Genomic DNA, 18,445 nt, shown 5'->3' with positions numbered 1-18,445 from the left:
CTCTGCACCTATAACAGAACCCTGAGACTATCACAGGGAGGGAGCAGGTGCATTGATACAGAGACTTGATTACACACATTCTATTTATCACCATCAGTCATTTAGGACAACATTGGATCATTCAGAGATCCTCGCTGAACTTCTGGAGTGAGTTTGCTGCACTGAAAGTAAAGGGGCCGAATAATTTTGCACGCACCACTTTTCAGTTTTTTATTTGCTAAAAAAGTTTAAATTATCCAATAGATTTCGTTCCACTTTACAATTGTGTCCCACTTGTTGGTGATTCTTCACAAAAAATAAAAATGTTATATCTTTATGTTTGAAGCCTGAAATGTGGCAAAAGGTTGAAAAGTTCAAGGGGGCCGAATACTTTCGCAAGGCACTGTATATATATATATATATATATATATATATATATATATATATATATATATACACCCAGGGAAGTGACTAGCCGCAGATGATACACAGAAATATAACCAATTTGCCTACATAAGCTATACCTGTTTCTCAGCAGCCCTCCTCTATCTTCCAAAACACACATTTTACACAGCACTTGTTTAATAATAAAAAGAAAAAGAAAAAACATAGTCAAAACATAGCCAAAGTTCAGTAACCGGAATGGATAATCAGCCAAGCCAGAAGTCAGGGATTAAAGTAGTGGAACAGCAAGTAGGATCTGGAGCCAGAAGGGATTGCAGCAAAGCCAGTCTTTAAAAAGGAACACAAGAGATAGTTTCTTGTGATGTGACCAAGGCGAAGACAGAGATCCTCTGGACTGGATGGCTTAAAAGTAGTCAGGACTGACGAGCAGGATCAACAACAGCTGAGTAACTGTGGAGAGAGATAGGAGCTGGCTATTAGCCGACAGCTGAGTTTCCAGCTCAGAGAAGGAAGGGCTGAGCCCAGCCCTGACAGAATGTGACATCACACACACCGCAGAGTTAGAGCACAGAGCTCCATTAAATCTGAGAGCTGAGCAGAGTGAAGGGACACAGGCTCAGAGAAACATACAGCTGAGGGTATGAATCATCTGCTGTGTGCTGGCGGGGGACAGGGCATTTCCTGGGAGGTGTCAGCTTAATCTGTTAGTAGTAAGTCATGCAGATGGCAGAAAGAGGAGATCAGAGAGGAACCAGATAAGGTGGTTTGGATTTAGGTTAGTAAACGCTATAGAGGGATATGCTTTGTTAATTTTCTGAGGTTTACAACCACTTTAAGGGAGCGGCTTGGCAGCTCAAAAGCTGAGCAGATCTTAGGAAGTTTACTTATCCCTGTTTAGTGGTTGCATGATCATAATAGTTAAACACAAGGGGAAACGTCTATAACAAGCAGGGAGAGAACAGTGTAGATCTGCTGAATTTGTAACCTCTAAATTGTGTCTACTAAGACAGCAGATTTAATTTCATAAGCAACTTGCAATCTGTCCTGTTTTAAAATAGGCTTGTAGCACATGCAACCAGATAGTGCTTAAAGTATCAATAATAATCTATGACAGAATAGCACGACCTTTCTCAATTTTTTTTTAACATGGAGAGAACTATAAAACAAACTTTTCTATCTCAGGGAACCCTTAATAATAATAATAATGATTATATATACAACATATGGGGCATTAGCATGAACAGAAAGTTGTAATTGTATGAAGAAATTAAAGAATATGAAAGATGGCATACTTAAAGTGTTTGTAAAGCCTTAAAAATGCCAACTGAAGTGACTAGCCATAGTCATACAAAGAGTAGAAACAAATCCTTCTACATAAGTTGTATCTGTTTATCTAAAGCCATTTCTCCTCTATAGCCATTTAAAATGCACAGTTTACACAGCATTTCTCAGCTCCAGAAGGCAAGAGGTGGGTATCTGATGTCACACACTGCACAGCATAGAGCATGTCCTCTTCTACACATAGGGAAACATGCACAGCTGTGGCTGTCTATCACCTGTTATGTGCTGGAGCGAGGATGGGGTGTCTCTTGGGATTGCTTTGGTGTCAGCAGGGCTTTTTTTCAGCTGGAGCTCAGTTCCATCACCTCTGGCTCAGGCCCTCTTCTCCCTGCTCACCACTATCACTTGTAAACAGAGAAGTCCAGCTTCTGTGTTTACAAGTGACAGATTGTCTCCCAATGGCTCCCACAGATCTGATCTCCTGAGCAAATGAGGAGGCAGAGCAACCTACAGTGTGCAGGGAAGTACTAGAGCAGGCTGGGTGCTTCAGTGTAATACAGCAACACAAGTACGACTTGTGGAAGATGGTGGAGCTTTTAGGGAGGGAGGGAGGGAGAAGATGAGGGCAGTGGAAGGGGAGTTGCTTGCAGAGGTCATAGCTGAAGAGGGTTGAAAGTGAGATGTGGATGGGGGATGCAGAGGTAAGCAGCTATGGAAGAAGGCTGAACTCTGCACTCTGTGTTTAGTACACCCCTGAACCTTGCACCCCTGAATTCAGCACTATGTACATAACACCCCCCAAACTCTTCAAGTAGCTCATCTCTAAACTCTACACTCTGTAACACCCCCCCCCCCCAGCCCACAATGGTTTGGAGAATTGCACAAACAACCTAGAGGATAAGATGGACGCTGCTGTTACGGTCATAGAAAATCACAAACAAGATCTGTCTGACCTCAAGAAGGAGTTGGCATTGGCCCAGTTGCAGCTTGAGGACTTTGAAAATCGTTTTCGCCGTGGGAACCTGCACCTGCGTGTTATCCCTGAGACTGCCGCCGATCTCACCTACACTGCAACAGCCCTGTTTCAAGAGCTGGTGCCTGCCATACCCATAGACCGCCTTGAATTCGACTGCATTCATCGCACATTGGGGCCGAAGAGACAGGACGGGCCGCCTAGAGATATTATCATTAAGTTCACCTATTATCTCACAACGAAGACCCTGCTGATGGCGACCAGAAATAAATCAGAGCTATGTTTCCAGGGGCACTGTTATCAGCTCTTTTCAGATCTCTCACAGACCACTCTGCAGAGAAGTCGCCAATTGAAACCATTTACCTCCGTTATTTTGGCTAACCTTCGGCTTCCAAGGCAAGAATCATTCTGTCAGAAACACTGAGGAGGAACAGTCCACATTTGATGTATGCCTATTATTACTGTTACTGCTACCCTGTTGTGAATGTTCATGTTCTGAGCTGCGGAAAGACCCTTTAAGGTACCTGTTCAGCTGGGGGCCCCCTGATGGCCCGTCTTTTTTTACCTCAGGAGACTGTCTCTACCTATGTATTGCTAGTGGTTGACTTACCCCGGTGGCCTCATCCTGCATTTGATGGGTATTGATACCTTACCCTCAAGGAACTGATATCTGCAGACTACACCTGTAATACAAGCGCTTCCTGAACCATATTGGGATTTAAGGGTCTTCCTATGCACCGTAGACCTCCCCACGGGGTTTTACTGCCACCTGTTGATCCTTACTTTTTGACCTGGAAGCCCAATTATTAAATCTAAGCTCTGCTTTTTGCTTCACATTGGTTTGCCCTATGGTCTATTGCATGCAGTGGGACTGACCAATGGGACTGGTCAATTTTGATTTAAATGTGTAGTGTTCCTTAAGTCTTTAGCTATATTTTACAATTTGTATTGCTTTTCATTGTGTATGGGTTGCCCCCCCACCTCTGTTACATCCTTCCTCCTCCCCCCTCCTCCTCCTTCCCTCCTTTTTTTTATACCCATGGCACATTACCCCTTCTCTATCCTACCCCCTTAGGCCCCTCTCTCCCCTGGCCCCTCCCTTTAGCTTTTTAATTTCCACTCCTCCCGCGCATGCTGGGTTCCGATATATGTAGTCTGCATTTTTCTTATGCCTTATGGACGTCCTTTTTTTTTGCTGATGAGCATTTTCACCTTTTCCCACCATGGCTACTCCCTTTTTAAAAATTGATTCACAGAACATCCATGGCTTCAATTCGCCCCATAAGCGATCTAAGCTATTCCACCACCTTAAATCTCACCAGACAGATATTGTATGTTTACAGGTGACCAGGTTTGCTCAGTCCTCCTCCCCTTGGTTTCTCTCCTCACATTACCCATTGTTCTATATTGCCTCAGCCCTTGAGAAACAGAGATGTGCTTTGATCGCATTCAAACGCAATCTTCCTTTCACTTGTGCGCTGGAGATTGCAGACCCTGCTGGTCGGTACTTACTTCTGCAGGGCATTTTATGGGACCAAGATGTTACCATTGTCTCCTATTACGCACCTAATAAATTCCAACACAGGTTTTTCTCACTCCTCTGTAGGATGGTCTCCCAACACCAGAAGGGCTTACTTCTACTCTTGCCCTCTGTTCTGGTTTTCTCCTTTTGATGGATTTTACAGCCTTCTTTGGCTGCCTGTCGATGTTAGGACTGCCCACTAAGGAAGTGTTGACATAAAAGTCCTGACCACCTTGGCAATAACGGGGTTCTCCCCCAAAATGCAAATATGTTTTGTTTAAGTTGGATATATCCATTTGAGGAGGCCCTTCCTACTTTGTTTATGCTATGCTGTACATTTATGTTCTCTATGTTGCCAGTCACAGCCCTTGTGCGGGTGGACAATATATACCTACAATAAAAATTATTGAACAAGAAATATGAATTAACCACTTGCCGACCAGTCACATACCTGGTACGTCATCAGTCTTCAAGTGGTTTTACCGATATTATGCCTGAAGCCAAATTGCTTTTACAAGCAGTAAGAGGGGGCTTCCCTCCCCTCCTGCCGCCTTCCATGGCTCGCCCAGGCTCTCCCGTTCCACCGGGAGACCTGAGCTACCAGCAGACGTGTGCACCGATTGGCTGGAAAACCAAACAAAGCCGGGATCAGCTTTGATCAGCCGTTTTGTATAGTAACCCAGAAGCGATTACATAACATCATTTCACCTTTACCTGGATGTCAACACGCCATTTTCAAAAAATTTAAAGCATTCAAAAGCAGCGATCTTGGTTTATTTAATGCTTTTAGCAGAGGAGGAATTTTGTGAATTTCGGGACAGCCTATTGCTGTCACAAGGATGTTTACATTCCTTGTGACAGCAATAAAAGTGATAAAAAAATAAATGAAATTAAAGAAACAGTGTAAAATTTTAAAAATAGGATAAATTAATCATTTAAAAAAAAGAAAGTGCCCCGCCCCCCCCCCCCCTGTGCTTGCTTGCGCACAAAGGCGAATGCATGCGTCGGCCCTGCATGCATGCAAACAGCGATCGTCCAACACATGAGAGGTATCACTGCGAACATCAGATTAAGGGGAGTAATTTTAGCACCAGACCTCCTCTGTAAATCTAAAATGTAAAGACTTTTAAAGCATCTCCTATGGATAGTAACATTTATGTTGTTTGTTGCCGCTGCACGGGTGTGCGCAATTTTATATTATGATATGTTTGGTGTCTATTTACTTCGTGTAACATCATCTTTTATATTTTATGTTTTGGTTATGTATGGTTATGTATTGTGTCACTTAAGCCCCATACACACTATCAGATTTTCTGATGATTTTTGTCTTCAGATTTACTAAAACCATGTAGTGCAAGGGCCTGCCTGATAGCATACAGATTGAAACTCCTAAGGTTTGTCCTCATATTATATGGTTTTGGTAAATCTGAAGGAAAAAATCAGCAGAAAATCTGATAGTGTGTATGGGGCTTTAGTGTCCGATCTGTCCGCCACAATGTTGCAGTCCCGTTATAAGTCGATGATCGCCCCCATTACTATTAAATAAATAAAAATTCCATGAAAATATCCCATAGTTTGTAGACACTATGGGGGTTATTTACGAAAGGAAAATCCACTTTGCACTACAAGAGCATTTGGAAGTGCAGTCGCTGTAGATCCGAGGGGGACATGCAAGGAAAATAAAAAACAGCATTTTAGCTTGCACATGATTGGATGATAAAATCAGCAGAGCTTCCCCTCATTTCAGATCTACCCCTTAGATTTACAGCGGCTGCACTTTCAAGTGCACTTGTAGTGCAAAGTGGATTTGCCTTTCGTAAATAACCCCCTATAACCTTTGTGCAAACCAATCAATATGCGCTTATTGTTTTTTTTGGGGGGGTTTACAAAGAAATTTTTTTTTTTTACATCTTTTTATTGGATATGTTTTATAGCAGAAAGTTAAAAATATATATATATTTTTTCAAAATTGTGTTTTTTTGTTTATAGTGCAAAAAATAAAAACCACAGAGGTGATCAAATACCACCAAAAGAAAGCTCTATTTGTGGAAAAGGGACACACATTTTATTTGGGTACACTCTCCAGTGCCGTGACAAGGTCATCTAGACCCCAGGGCAAACATGTCAAACTGCACCCCCCAAGATGTATGAGCATTATGTGTCAGCAAGAATCCCCCCAGAAAAACACTGACCACTAATCTGCATTCTTACCCCTAAGCATACATTCCCCCTCCTCCAAATCTGCCCCCCCCCTGTGCAGAAATCCCTCCTCTCAGCAAAAATCCCCTAAATCCCTCCAGCTCAAATGCTCTACCCTCAAATTTCCCCCTCCTAGCACAAATTGTCTTCCCCCATCCCGCCTCCCAAAACAAATGCCCCTAATCCACCACCCTTGGCAAGTCGTCGTCCCCCCCAAATTTTCCCTCCTAGAACAATACTAACCCTCTGTTGTCCCCTAAATTCTCCATTACAACACAACACCCCCCCCCCCCACCTCACATGTTACCAGTGCCCAGCCCAGCCCTTGTCCCGGCCTGACAGCGTCACACAACTGTGCAATTGTCAGTTAAAGTAACACAGTGCCGTATCACAAAAAATGGCCTGGTCATGGGGGGTAAATATTCTGGAGTTGAAGTGGTTAAGCTCTGCGAAGGCAGAAGCAGGGCCTGCATATGTATTAAGCACATCCAGCTGCCCCCATGTACATTTATAATTATAAATCATATATAAAAAAAAGTTTCAAAAGCATTAATGCATTGTGGTAACATTATTTACATCAGACTAATGTGTTCAGGCATATAAATAATTAGAAGGAATATACAATCCATTTAAACACTCCACGTTCACCATTAGCTTTCAGGGACTGTAGCACTCCATTGCTCTTTGTACTGTTTTATTAAAGCCTTCCTCCGCTGACTATTTTATTGCAATAAATAACATTCTTTACCAGCGTGAATCTCTTATGCCTGTATAGTCTTTTCAAATATCTGTCATGTCCAAGGACATATGTTCACCTTTTGCTTGCAGGCATTCCAATTCTCAGTTATCTAAAGTTGTCTGAATATTTACGCAAACACTGAATTTAATGTGTCTGCGAGTCCTGAATAGTAACAAGCATAATTTGAAGGTGTCTATTGGGCACAATGGAATTCCAGATTCAGCCGTGGGGTTTCCAACAATACTGACATTTTCAAAGCATATATTAAGAAAATAGAACTGATATTAAATGGATGACGTGTCTATTTGTCATTGTTAGCTGCAGCCTTGAGCTCTGCTAGCCGGAAAGTGCAGAAAGAAAAGTCAAAATAAACAGGGGTTGATTTACTAAAACTGGTGCAAAACCTGGTGCAGCTGTGCATGGTAGCCAATCAGCTTCTAACTTCAGTTTGTTCAATTAAGCTTTGACAATAAAACCTGGAAGCTGATTGGTTTCTATGCAGAGCTGCAGCAGATTTTGCCCTCTACAGTTTTAGCAAATACAACCAATTATCTACTTTATATATTAGTATTATTATATACTATTATTTATTTTATATTAGTGAAAACTTTTATTGGATAGTAAAAAAATATTTTATCCGCTTCGGCCCCAGAAGATTTTACCCCCTTCCTGACCAGAGCACTTTTTGTGATTCGGCACTGCGCCGCTTTAGCTGGCGTGTGACATTACACCCAAACAAAATTGACGTCCTTTTTTCCCCACAAATAGAGCTTTCTTTTGGTGGTATTTGATCGCCTCTACAGTTTTTATTCTTTGCGCTATAAACAAAAAAAAAAATTATTTTTTAACAAAAATAAATATTTTTTACTCTTTGCTATAATAAAAATCCCTCAAAAATATATATATAAAAAAAAAAAAAGTTTTCCTCAGTTTAGGCTGACATGTATTCTTCTACATATTTTTGGTAAAAGAAATGCAATAAAAAAAGCGTATATTGATTGGTTTGCACAAAAGTTATAGCGTAAGGGATAGTTTTATGGCATTTTTTTTATTAATTTTTTTTTTTATTAATAATGGCGGCAATCTGCAAATTTTATTGGGACTGCGACATTATGGTGGACACATTGGACACTTTTGACACTATTTTGGGACCATTGTAATTTATACAGTGATCAGTGCTATAAAAATGCACTGATTACTGTGTAAATACACTGGCAGGGAATGGGGTTAACCACTAGGGGGCGATAAAGAGGTAACGTGTGTCCTAGGGAGTGATTCTAACTTGGAGGGGTGGTCTTCAACTCACATGACAGCAATTACTGCTCCCGATGACAGGGAGCAGTGATCTATGTCAAGTCACTAGGCAGAACGGGGAAATGCCTTGGTTACACTTCCAATTCCCCGTTCTGCTGCTCCGTGACATGATCGCCGTGGGCATGGTCACATTGTACGTGTGTAGAGGGGTATGCACACTATAGAGGAGGTATGCACACTATAGAGAGATATACTTTGTTCATATAGAGGGATATGAACACTATAGAGGGATAAGCACACTATATAGAGATATGCACATTATAGAGGGATATGCACACTATATAGAGATATGCACATTATAGAGGGATATGCACACTATATAGAGATATGCACATTATAGAGGGATATGCACACTATATAGAGATATGCACACTATAGGGGGATATGCACACTATATAGAGATATGCACACTATAGGGGGATATGCTTTGTTCATATAGAGGGATATACACACTATAGAGAGATGTGCACACTATATAGAGATATTCACACTATAGAGGGATATGCACACTATATAGAGATATGCACACTATAGAGGGATATGCATGCACACAATAGAGGGATATGCACCCTATATAGAGATATGCACATTATAGAGGGATATGCACACTATAGAGAGATATGCACACTATAGAGGGATATGCTTTGTTCATATAGAGGGATATAAAGTATGCACACTATAGAGAGATGTGCACACTATGCACACTATAGAGGGATATGTTTTGTTCATATAGAGGGATATAAAGTATGCACACTATAGAGAGATGTGCACACTATGCACACTATAGAGGGATATGTTTTGTTCATATAGAGGGATAGGCACACTATAGAGGGATATGAACACTATAGAGGGATATGCTTTGTCCATATTTCATGTCTGAGGCTTACAACCACTTTAATATGTCATTAAATGTGTTTGTCTAAAGGCAAGCAGGGTAAGTACTGTATAGCAGGGTATGTACTGTGGAGTAGCACAAGGATTCAGTCAAGCATATTGCAGTACAAGGAACATGCTGATAGGAGGAGAGATCAGGGTGACAGAGTGGTGATCTCATCAGTCTGCAGCATCTGCATGCACTGTCACAGGGTGCCTGAAAGTATACTGCCATTGACAGAACACATTGCATTTTCTCAGTGAATGCTAGGCATTCTGTGATTGGACGTGGTAGAGAGGTGATGTCACAATCTGCACCTCATCCAATCAGAAACCACTTTGCTTTCATTGAAAAAAATGCAAGGCGTTCTGTGAATGGCGTTCTGTGAATGGCAAAATAAAATTTCAGAAAGCTTTTACTTTTAATATTCTTAGTTAGTCACAGAGATGAATCACCATATTTTTTTTTTTATTATTATCTACCTCAGTATATATAAAATACAAATCAATAACCACTAAGGTTTTATCATTGTAGTCACTGAAGCGTAACTCAATCTTTAACAGTTGTACAAGCTCATTTCTTGTACTGGAATTCCTTACTCTGATTTCACTGCATACTGCAAGATTCTCACAGTGTGCATCTGAAGCAAATCAGACATTCAGCAACACCTAACTTTTTCCTCCCTAGCGTGACTGTTCCTGCCCCTTGCTTTTCATTCATTTAAATTTGAGTTCTGTCAAACATAGAGGCTCAGCATCACATGGGGGCATTATTTAGGGCAGCTTTCATGCGTATGCAGTCTGTGTAAGAACGCACGCTTCTCCAGACTGACATTCACCCGTCAAGGTATTTTGTTCATTTTATAACTCCTTCCTAGAGCCATCCCACTGCTTGCATCAAGGCTGAGTACAGGGGCAGGGTGTTGTGATCATTTCAGTTTGCTATGTACGTACAGCCCCCTTATGGCCCCTCCCACCAGCCAAGATCTGTCTGTAATGCATAGAGAAGCACAGAGTGCAATGATGCCATCACTAGCTCTAAAATAAGAAATGAAATGATAACAGTTTTTTATTTTATTTTTTTATTCTATTGATAAGGGAAGGGGAAGGAAGTACAAGGGAATATATAACAAAATATAAACGTGACCACTTGCCGACCGGGTGCACAAATTCCCATATGGGTATGTCGGCCCTTTAAGAGCAGCCAGAGGGTGCGCACATGCCCACTGCATGGCGGGGGATCCGATAAGCATGTCCGGTGGGCGGTGTAAACACACAAATCCCTGTGCTGTCAGGGAAGGGGAGACTTGTCGTTTGTTCCTTATTAAATAGGAACAACGATATGTCTCCTCTCTTACTCAGTCCTATCCCCATACATTTAGAACACAGTGAGGGAACACACATTTAACCCCTTGATCGCCCATTAGTGTTAACCCCTTACCTGCCATTGACATTTACACAGTAATCAGTGCATTTTTATAGCACTGATCGCTGTATAAATTTCAGTGGTCCCAAAAATGTGTCAAAGTGTCCGATCTGTCCGGCGCAATGTTACGATCCTGAAAAAACCCACAAATCACTGCCATTACTAGTAAAAAATAAAATAATAAAAATGCCATAAAAATGCCATAAATCTTTCCCATAGTTTGCAGGCGCTATACCTTTTGTGCAAACCAATCAATATACGCTCATTGCGATTTTTTTTTTTTACCTAGAATATGTAGAAGAATATATATTGGCCTAAACTAATGAAGAAATTCGTTTTTTAAAAACATTTTTTGGGGATATTTATTATAGCAAAATGTAAAAAAATATTGTTTGTTTTTTTCAAAATTGACGCAGTTTTTTTTGTTGTTTAGCGCAAAAAACAAAAATGGTGATCAAATACCACCAAAAGAAAGCTTTATTTGTGGGAAAAAAGGACGCCCCAGTTTTGTATGGGTACAGCATCGCATGACCGCACGATTACCAGTTAAAGCGACGCAGTGCCAAATTTTAAAAAGTGCTCTGGTCAGGAAGGAGGTAACATCTTCCGGGGCTGAAGTGGTTAATCAACTTAGCTGAAAAAAAAAAGTGGTCTCACTAAATAACTCTTACAGATGGATGGTGGGCAATTATATTTCCATAGACATGAAAGGTACATTTTATTTTTGACACAATAAGCAAGAGACCTACACTGCCAGGCCACTCTGTTTATGTGTCTACTTCCCGAGGGATAATGGAAATAATGGTGACTCTACTTACATTGACTGGTTTTTACCTTTTACAGGAAGTCCTGCCTTTTACATAATTTATAGTAAATTGGCCACCAGTAAGTTCAGTTTATATCAGTTATTAAGGAAAAAAAAAATCCAATTTATCCTGGAAATGAGTCTATCTGCTATCTACAGAGCTGGAGCTAATAATTACGACGGTAATACACATCCCTGGTAAAATGTACTGCATGTAAAAGCTTTAGCTTCCGAAATGTAATACCATGCTTTTAGCAGTACATGAAAATGGAAATTTCATAAGAGGAGGGAGCTAAAGGGAGACTGTCAGCTATCCATACACCTAAATGGCAAGCTCGGATACAGTATGCTTCCGTAAGGACTTAAAAAGTAACTCCACTTCCACTGGAAAAAAAAAAAACAAATACAAAAAATTATTCAGCATATACAATTGCTACACAAGCCATATTATAATTGAATGTTATTAAAATAGATCTTTCCTTTTCAATCTGCAAGGCTGTCCTTTTCTGTAAAAATCAATGCAATATGGCTACCAGGAGGCAATCTGTACACAGTTGGTGTACACAACTCTCCCCCCTACTTGTGTGATTGGCTCACTGATTTTCCCAGAAGTCTACACTAAGATAACAGTCAGATTTCCACCATAACAAAAAAATCCGTTTTGGTATATATACTGTATATATGTATATATATATATATATATATATATATATATATATATATATATATATATATATATATATATAGTAGAAGTTGTGCTCATAAGTTTACATACCCTGGCAGAATTTATGATTTATTGGCCATTTTTCAGAGAATATAAATAATAACACAAAAACTTTTCTTTCACTCCTGGTTAGTGTTTGGCTGAAGCCATTTATTATCAATCAACTGTGTTTACTCTTTTTAAATCATAATCACAACAGAAATGACCCAAATGGACCTGATCAAATGTTTACATACCCCAGTTCTTACTACTGTGTATTGCCCCCTTTAACATCAATGACAGCTTCAAGTGTTATGTGGTATTTGTGGGTGAAGCTCTTTATCGTCTCAGATGGTAAAGCTGCCAATTCCTCTTGGTAAAAAGCCTCCAGTTCCTGTAAATTCTTTGGCTGTCTTGATGAACTGCACGTTTGAGATCTCCCCAGAGTGGATCAATAAGGTCAGGAGACTAAGATTGGCCACTCCAGAACCTTCACTTTATTCTGCTGTAGCCAATGACAGGTCGACTTGGCCTTGTGTTTTGGATCATTGTCATGTTGGAGTGTCCAAGTACGTCCCATGTGCAGCTTCCTGGCTGGTGAATGAAAATGTTCCTCCAGTATCTTTTGATAACATACTGCATTCATCTTGCCAACAGTTTTGACCAAATTTCCTGTGCCTTTGTAGCTCACACATCCCCAAAACATCAGCGATCCACCTTTCACAGTAGGAATGGTGTACCTTTCATCATAGGCCTTGACTCCTCTCCAAATGTAGTGTTTATGGTTGTGGCCAAAAAGCTAAATTTTGGTCTCATTACTCCAAATTAATTTGTGCCAGAAGGTTTGAGGCTTGTCTCTGTGCTGTTTGGCATATTATAAGCGGAATACTTTTTTGCATTTGTATAGTAATGGTTTCTTCTGGCGACTGGACCATGCAGCCCATCTTTCTTCAAGTGCCTCCTTATTGTGCATCTTGAAACAGCCACACCACATGTTTTCAGACAGTCCTGTATTTCACCTGAAGTTATTTGTGGGTTTTTCTTTGCATCCCAAACAATTTTCCAGGCAGTTGTGGCTGAAATTCTAGTTGGTCTTCCTGACCGTGGTTCGGTTTCAACAGAACCCCTCATTTTCCACTTCTTGATTAGAGTTTGAACACTGCTGATTGGCATTCTCAATTCCTTGGATATCTTCTTATATCCCTTTCCTGTTTTATACAGTTCAGCTACCTTTTCCTGCAGATCCTTTGACAATTCTTTTGCTTTCCCCGTGACTCAGAATCCACAAACATCAGGGCAGCACTGGATGAAAAATGCAAGGGTCTGTCAGGAGTCCAGAAACTCATTAACCTTTTATACACACACACTAATTACAAGCAAACAGATCACAGGTGAGGATGGTTACCTTTAATAACCATGCAAACCCCTTTGTGTCAACTTGTGTGCATGTTATCAGGCCAAAATCACCAGGGTATGTAAACTTTTGAGGGTAGTTTCTGCTGTCATTATGATTTAAAAAGAGTAAACACAGTTGATTGATAATAAATGGCTTCAGCCAAACACTAACCATGAGTGAAAGAAAAGTTTTTGTGTTATCATTCATATTCTCTGAAAAATGGCCAAGAAATCATAAATTCTGCCAGGGTATGTAAATTTATGTGCACAACTGTATATATATATATATATATATATATATATATATATATATATATATATATATATATATATATATTGTATATAAAAACATCTATATTCATTCCTATATTAGATTTTGTTTTGTTGTAGCTTTGATGAAGGGGGAGTGGTTTCTGGACCATGAAATGCGTTGGCTGTTATTTAGCGCAAACTAATAAACTAAAATATACTCCCAATTTGGTCTGGTACTCCTTCTATTGGTATATTGTGTCTTCTGAAATGGGGACACAGACAACAATAAAAGCCTCAGACAGTTGCTGACCCTTCTCCAGTGAATAAAAACAATTTTAGGCACAGGTCTTGTACTCTAGAAAATGATGTCAAAGTATGTTCAAACTATATTTTTGCATATGCTATCTGAAAAATCACTAATAGATAAATACAAAATGCTTCCTACTGAATGGTTCAGATATGTTCAAATACACCATTATATACAAACGGTAGCTCGCAAAGGAGATCTGGTGACTTTGACCCCAATGGAGCATCTATGCAGGCAATACAACAAACTTAGGGGTCACATATCCACTATTTATACAATAATGATGTATGTATCGACAAAACTGAAATACATGCTCCACTGGGAACAAGATATTCAGGAAACTTTAGATCTAGATGAATGGCATGCAATTTCTGAGACAGCATATAGATCACTTATCAATACCTCTATTATGGAGGCTAACTATAAGGTATTGGAAACATTTGTGCCTGGAGCCACTTCAGAATGCTTCAGGGGATGCAGTCAGGTTGGATCTACCTACCATATATGGTGGACATGCCCCGAGGTCAGGAGGTTTTGGATTAGGGTGTACAACTTTATTTACACCCTTACTAGGATAAATTTGACGAAATCAGCAAAACATACCTTTCTGGGTGGCAGAATTGAGGAGGCCTCTAAATCCCAAAGACGATTACTTACGTTTATATTTATTTCAGCTAAAATAACTATAGCAAGAAACTGAAGGTCACATTTTTTTTTTTTGAGAACTGGGCCCTCTCCCCCCCCCCCCCCCTTTTTGACTATCCCCTTTCTGCCTTTCACCTGGTAATCTCCTCTTTCCTCTTTGGTTTTAGACCTCCTTTTTAATAAGTTTTAATTGTTCGGTCTCAAGGTTGGCTTTATAAGTTACATTGATGTTATCATGCACCCTACATGGGCGGTGGTAGGTGAAGCTTGCATGGCGGGATGGCACGGGCCCCCCCGACAGGTAGATGGGGGGCCGGGTCCCCCCGGCAGGTGGAGAATACGTTGGAAATTTGGAAGCGTGACATATTAAGGACCTTAGATACAGAGGTATCATATAAAATAGAAGGTATTTAGATGAAAGGAGAGTATGACTCATAATGAACTATGCAAACAAACTGTTGTCCATAGTAGTAAGAAACTAGGGTCCATGTACTGTATGCAACAATTCATATAGTTTCAAAGTAAATCAGAACAGTAACTGTATAACATTCTGAAAAAGTTGTAGTTTGTACAATGAAAAGTCGAGACCTTTGATCTTTGTATTGTCAACCGTTAATAAAAATTATTGAAATACAAACTATATTTTTGCTATTATAATTAATTATAATAATATAATAATTATATAATTATAATTCATGTTATAACCAAAACAACATTGTAGTGTATGCATTTACATTATATGTTACATTGTATAAAATGACGAGATCTGTGGCTTCCTACATGAATTAAAAGGTGCAAAATCAATGCATTTTTATTTCTCATAGAAACTAGCTAGAGATCTCTTAGAATCTTTGAACAATTAGGATCTGGTTGATATGAGCAGACCCTTTCCCTTTGGTTTATTCCATGATCTACAGTTGTCCTGGTAACGGTCTATACCAAATCATTTTCCTTTCTTGTCTACATCTACAAGTTACTATGGTAAAAGTGGTATTTCTCACCCATTCTAATTGTGTTATATGTGCCAGATTAGTGTAATTGTGTAGACAGAAGCATTTTATAGTCCTGAACCCAAATTCCCAGTGCTCTTGTAGACCACTTTTCCCGGAACCATCATAAAAGTCATCTTGTGCCGATGTCAAACATGTGAATTATGAATTAATTAAAGCTTGCTTATTTATTTATTTTTTAGAAATACAAAGAATTTGAGAAAGAAGTCTCAATAGAAGAAATAGATGGACTCCAGCTTGTAAAAAAACTTGCAAAGGATATGGAAGAAATGTTCCACAAAAAGGCAGAGGCGGTTCGGGTTGGTATTTTATTATTTTGTCAGTACTGCTATTCTGTGGTTTATACTAGCATGCAGGCTGATGTATGTTTGTTCTCTTTCCAGTTCAGTTAGAGCAGTAATGTTTTAAAGAAATATTTAAAAGGAACCTGTCTCTTTGCTCACTCAAACCCTCTCCCGCTGGCCCTCACCTTGACCATGCTCCTTCACTGTTCTGCTTGGCTATACTCAATGCTCTCTCATATAGGGGAGCATCTGATCTTCCTATGTTTCTTTCTGGATGTAGTGCTGAAGCCTGAATGGCCTAAACACTGTCACGTGGGGGAGGTGAGAATGTTGGTAACTCTTTATAAGCTCTGACCACACTGTCATAGAACTTAGAGAGAGTTTAGGCTCCTGCAGGAAAACAAGGTGTGTGTTTGTGTGGGGTGTGTGGGGTTTGTGTGTGTGTGTGTGTGTGTGTGTGTGTGTGTGTGTGTGGGGTGGGGGGGTGGGGGTTAGGGAAGGATCAGTGGGTGGAAGGTGGGGTGTCTAGCATGGGAGGCGGTCACATTGCCCATTCCCTTTAATATTTGCATTGATATGCCAAAGACGTAAATATAGCCATAACAAAACAGTTTTGCTATGGTCAGCATTTTTGGGTTATAAGACAATTCATGGAAGCAACAATAGCATTTCCAAAAAATACTTTTGGATACACTAGAGTTATATAGTTTGGGAGCCTCTATGAGATTGCTGTAAAAGAAGATTGGATTCTCTGCCACTAAAGGGATTGACTTTGAGATGGAGACTAATGTGAGAGGGGAGACCTTAGTGGTTTTGCTTTGGCGTCCCCAACACTCATAGATGATGTTAGTGTTGTTTGTCTGTCTCCCTGTATTGCATAGTGTTCGAGTGCAAAAGATAAATGTATTTTACATTTTCATCACAATTATCTGATGCTAGTAATACTTTATAGAACTTATGCCGTTACCCATTGTTGATCATCACTCACCTATATGAGAGCATTTTGTTTGTTTAACTCAGTTTGCGGACTCATGTTACGTATTTAAAATACCCTCCTCATACTGAGCTGGGAGTCCGTGGTGGTGAGGGGTCGTGGACAATGTGAATGCATTTAATAGTCCTGAACCCGAATTCCCAGTGCTGTTGTAGACCACTTTTCCCGGAACCATCATAAAAGTCAATATTAGTAGATAGATTTGAAATGTTTCCTTCAAAAGTTGTTAACCTGGCATAAGATCAGGGCTGGTCATTATACCTAATGGGGGATGCCCTGAAGTGGTACAGTACAGCACACCATCTTATATGGAGTGAGTAGAGGTAAATGAATTGTACCACAAGCCGTAGGTTGTTTTCAGTTCATTGGTCTCCTGCCAGTTTAATCAGATCATGTATAAGGGATGTAATAAAGGGCCCCGTAATGAGAGTAAACAGCCCCAGGATCAGCGTGAAGGGCCCCTTTCTCAGAGAGTCAGGGCTCCTTCATGGTTTTTTGCACTAGGGCCATGAAGGTTCTAGTTACACCTCTGATAGGGGTCAATGTACACAGTTACAGGATTTGTGTTTTACATCTGATTGGGTTTACAAAACATTCCTGCAGAATTTAGAGCACAGTGTTGGACAAATGGATCTTATACAGTTATGATCATAAAATTACTTTTATGATCATAGCAGATAATATAGAAGCAATGCTTGCAGCAACAGCCAGTGTGCATATACCGGTATGTTGTGTATTATTATTTGATAATGTTGAAGGGGACTATTATTGAGAGAAGTACAAAGGCTGCCATTGTCGACTACCTTCTTAAAAAAGAAAAGACTTGCAAGGTTGAAATTGATTGAGAATTTTTTTGATCATTGCCATGGGTCAGTTCTGGAGTCTGGTGCCTCAGGTAGCTGCCTTCTCTGCTTTTATTTTAAGAGCCAGATCAAACACAAAGCAAATTGGACAGGAGGCTAGGGGCCAGTAGATGTCCAGGGTGCTCAGCTACCACCTTCATATATTTGCAGTAAATCAGCCCCCCTGAGTGAATACTTTGTAGAACCAACTTTTGCTGCAATTACAGCTGCAAGTGAGAGTAAAAAAAAAACTCAAGAAATTCTTTAAAGCAGAGTTTTTTTTTAAATTGATCCTAGCAGTATAAATAATTAAATAAAAAAACGAGTATACGCGGTTCATTTTGGATGTTGCAAAAATAACAATTTCATACTTACTATTTTCTCCCTCCTGTTGTGGCCGTTGCCATCATGATTGTGGGAATGTGAAGCCCAATCAATGCCTCTTTCTGGAAAGGCTTTGGAGAGGTGCATGCTGGGTAACCAGCATGCACCTCTCG

At 40.0% G+C, this 18,445-nt stretch overlaps 1 protein-coding gene across 2 annotated transcripts in view; it reads left to right on the top strand.

Moving 5' to 3' along the window:
* CACNA2D3 (calcium voltage-gated channel auxiliary subunit alpha2delta 3) overlaps positions 1 to 18,445 on the top strand; it is a 1,440,485-nt gene that overhangs the window by 336,448 nt on the left and 1,085,592 nt on the right. For both annotated transcript variants that reach the window (XM_077452052.1, XM_077452053.1), the window contains exon 3: positions 16,011 to 16,127. In XM_077452052.1, the coding sequence (XP_077308178.1) occupies positions 16,011 to 16,127 (117 nt within the window). The remainder of the gene's footprint in view (positions 1 to 16,010; positions 16,128 to 18,445) is intronic.

Source organism: Lithobates pipiens, unplaced genomic scaffold (assembly GCF_037356315.1).
Source record: "Lithobates pipiens isolate NorthernLeopardFrog02 unplaced genomic scaffold, aLitPip1_a1.2 Scaffold_23, whole genome shotgun sequence".
Taxonomy (NCBI): Eukaryota; Metazoa; Chordata; class Amphibia; order Anura; family Ranidae; genus Lithobates; species Lithobates pipiens.
This window is presented reverse-complemented; position numbering and strand designations above follow the sequence as displayed.